The sequence below is a fragment of the Hordeum vulgare genome, chromosome 5H (assembly GCF_904849725.1).
Source record: "Hordeum vulgare subsp. vulgare chromosome 5H, MorexV3_pseudomolecules_assembly, whole genome shotgun sequence".
NCBI classification, from domain to species: Eukaryota; Viridiplantae; Streptophyta; class Magnoliopsida; order Poales; family Poaceae; genus Hordeum; species Hordeum vulgare.
This window is the reverse complement of record NC_058522.1, coordinates 459,302,488-459,305,788: the sequence shown is the minus strand read 5'-3', so window position 1 is coordinate 459,305,788 and position 3,301 is coordinate 459,302,488. Positions and strand designations below refer to the sequence as shown.

The window sequence follows — 3,301 nt, the reverse complement described above, 5'->3', positions numbered from 1 at the left end:
CACCCTCATATATTCATTTTATCTTCCTCACAAGAGAACAGATCATGGGAAGGCAGCTTTATTTTTTCAATTTTTGTTGACGGGTGATGGCCATAACCATTTGAATTGACAGATGGAATTATTGCTGCTCATAGGTGTATCAAAATAATTTCCACGTGATGAGCAAATGCATACGTCTATGATCTAAGGACGAATAAATTTCATTATACATCTTAACAAAATTCTGCTGGGATAGCAAAGATTATTTGAAATCCGCAAGTGTGAAAGAAGACCTGCAGTACCCAAGCACCCCTTGCATGTTATAACAATGCGCATACTAAACAATAAGCTTATGCAACTGTACTTTCTTTCCCATTCACAAATATCAAAAGGAAAAAATGGCCACTCTATTTTAGCATTGCACAAAAATCCTATAATCATAGTGTGGTAAATCAAGCAGCTTGACAAACATGACAACAATCATTAACACATAATCACATATAGAATAAAGAGTAATAACTGATAAGCATAAGGTAAGTACAGTCGACACAAAACAGAAGTTACAAAAATGCAAAGCCGACATCACTAGTACTACATGAACAACGGGAAAAACATGCATAACTAATAGTGGCAACCATTTCTTGTAAAATAGCTAGAAATAATTACTCAGTCATCTGTAGTAGCAAATGGATCATGCGAAGGTCCTGTCTCTTGGCCAATGGTTCTTGAAACCAAGCGCTGCAAATCAGCCATAACCTTGTGCTCTCTCTTTGACTTCTCCTCGTAGTTAAACATGGCCAGTGCTCTCTTATCCTCTGCACTATAAACTTGGTTTTCCTTCCTTATACGGATAGCATTCATCCTCTGGTGCCTACTTCCACTCATCACATACCCCAAATCTTCAAACTTCTGAATCTCATCCGCAGAAAGACCAACCTCACCACGCCGTGGGATACGCTTCCCCTGCTGTACATATTGTGCAATGGCATCACCTTCACCGGGCCTCAGTGCACCACCATAGCTAATATGACCATCTGCACGCGGGAGTGGCATCGGTCCAACAGGCATCTCATTCTCCAGTGCAGCCTTCTTCTGAGCCTCAAGCATTTCCTTGAACTTAATTGCCTCTGGGTCAATCTCTGGCTCATCTGTCTCTTCAATTTCCTTTTCATCAATGATGGCATCAGAAGGGATCGAATCTTCAGAATCAGACTGACTGCTACTCTTCTTCCTTGAGCTCTTGCCCGTTTTCTTGCTGTCCGTTGAGATAGGGCTAGAGCCTACAACCTCCACCTCCTCAGAGCTAGCATCAGATGGAACATCCAAACTCTTACTCTTCTTCCTCTTAGAGCTCCGTCCCCTCCTCTTAGACTTCTTGTGCCTCCAAGATCTCTTACTCCTCTTCTTATCCCTAGAATCTTCAGAGTCATAGGAACCCTCTGAATCCTCATCCTTGCTGTCACTCTCACTCTCCATATCAGACTTCCTGTGGCGACGATGGGCACGCCGGCTACGCTTGCTGCTAGAACGTCTGCCCTTACGCCCTTTCTTTTTCTTCCTAGAATAATCTGATTCACTGGAATCAGATAAGCTACCAGACGCATCGGACTCAGATTCCGACGAATCCTTATTCTTCTCCTCATCGCTCTTGTCAGACGAGTCCTTCTTGGGCGATTCCTTCTTCTCCTCCTCCTCCTCGCTGTACTGGTACTCGTCGGCCTCGTCGTCACGGCGAGGAGGGCTGGGAGTGACTTTCCAGATGCACTTCTTCAGGCTTTTGCGGAGCTTCTGGCGCTTGACGCGGCGGTACTCGAAGTAGGTGAGGCCCTTGAGATCCTCGTCGTCGTCGTCGGAGGCGGACCATTCGCCTCCCCCACCGCCGCCGCGGCGCGCCGGGGGCTCCACGTCCCGAACCCGGTCCATGTCCCGGCCGCGCTCGTTGTGGTAGGGCGACCACTGGCGGCGGCGGTCGCGGAAGGGGCTAGGGGACCGGTCGCGGCGGCGGTCGCGAGACGGGACGGGGGACCTCTCGCCGCGGCGGTCGCGGGAGGGGACGGGGGACCTCTCGCCGCGGCGGTCGCGGGAGGGGACGGGGGACCTCTCGCCGCGGCGGTCGCGGGAGGGGATGGGGGACCGGTCGCGGCGGCGCTGGCGGCGCGGGGAGGGCGACGGGGACATGGAGCGGCGGCGAGGGGAGGGCGAGGCGGAGACCCGGGAGCGGCCGGGGAGGCGCACCACGGCGGACGCGAGGCGGCTCCCCGTGCGAGACATGGCGACGGACGGATCGCCGATTAGGTCGGGGCTGGGGATTCGATTTGGGGAAAAGAGGCTGCCAATTTGTGTGGGAACCACAGCGTGCGAGGCCGACCCGGACAGACTTGTCGAATCTCGATGTCGGTTTGGATGGATCGGTCATCGCGCGCGGCTTTGGGCTTTATTCGGCCTTGTGGTGCCAAGGGCCTTGATGATAGACTAGCTAGATTTTCTCTTTTGTTTTTTGGATCAGGGAAGACACTTGTGATTGATCCAACCCCATGGTCCGTTTTGTATCCCGTTGCATGTGGATTTTGAGCAATAAAATATAGTTTAAACCCTTAAGAAAAGCTAATATTGTTGTTGTTCAAAAAAGAAGAAGTTAATTTTGATGGTTCGTCTTGCAAAAAGAAAGCTAACTTTGATGCAGTAGACTAGCCAAGTTTTCCCATTCGCTAAATCATGGTCGATAGACCTGGTTGGTCGAACCTCATGGTCTTTTCTGTACCCCACTCCACATAGATTTTGATCAATAAAGTTTGGTTTAACCCTCCCCCCCCCCCCCTCCCTTCAAAAAATAGGTAGGCTCCTCGAAGGACGACCCTAGTGCTTAGTCTCGCCCGTACGGATTCATAATAGAAATTGCGTATGAGCGAGCAACTATCTAGTCAGTCATTTCCGCAGGCCTCTCATGTCAAGACTCGCTCTGGTCTGGTTTTCTTTCGTGCGGGGTGGGGGCTACTTTGATTTTGCTTTTTTATACTTATAGTTTTAAATTTTTTCTTTCATTCCTCTTTATACTTTGGGCTTCTCTATTACTTTCTTGGTTTTCTTTGCTTTCTTATTTCTTCATCAGTTCTATGTTTTTCTAAAACACATGTCAACATTTTCTTAGCACACAATGCACATTTTTAGCACAAACGTGAAACTTTTTTTGATACACGTTGGACATTATTTAAGTGTATTATGTACACTGATCTGAATACATGTTTTCAGCACTTTTTGAATGCATAGTAAAAAATGCACGTTTTACACTTTTGTAGCGGCAATATACATTTTTTAAGTTATG

General features: G+C 48.2%; 1 protein-coding gene across 1 annotated transcript; it reads right to left on the bottom strand.

The window, feature by feature from the left end:
- Positions 1 to 462: 462 nt before the first annotated feature.
- On the bottom strand, positions 463 to 2,265 carry LOC123398628 (NF-kappa-B-activating protein-like). Its single transcript, XM_045093079.1, has one exon. The coding sequence runs from the start codon at positions 2,248 to 2,250 to the stop codon at positions 646 to 648; it is 1,605 nt and encodes a 534-aa protein (XP_044949014.1). The 5' UTR covers positions 2,251 to 2,265; the 3' UTR covers positions 463 to 645.
- Positions 2,266 to 3,301: the final 1,036 nt, after the last annotated feature.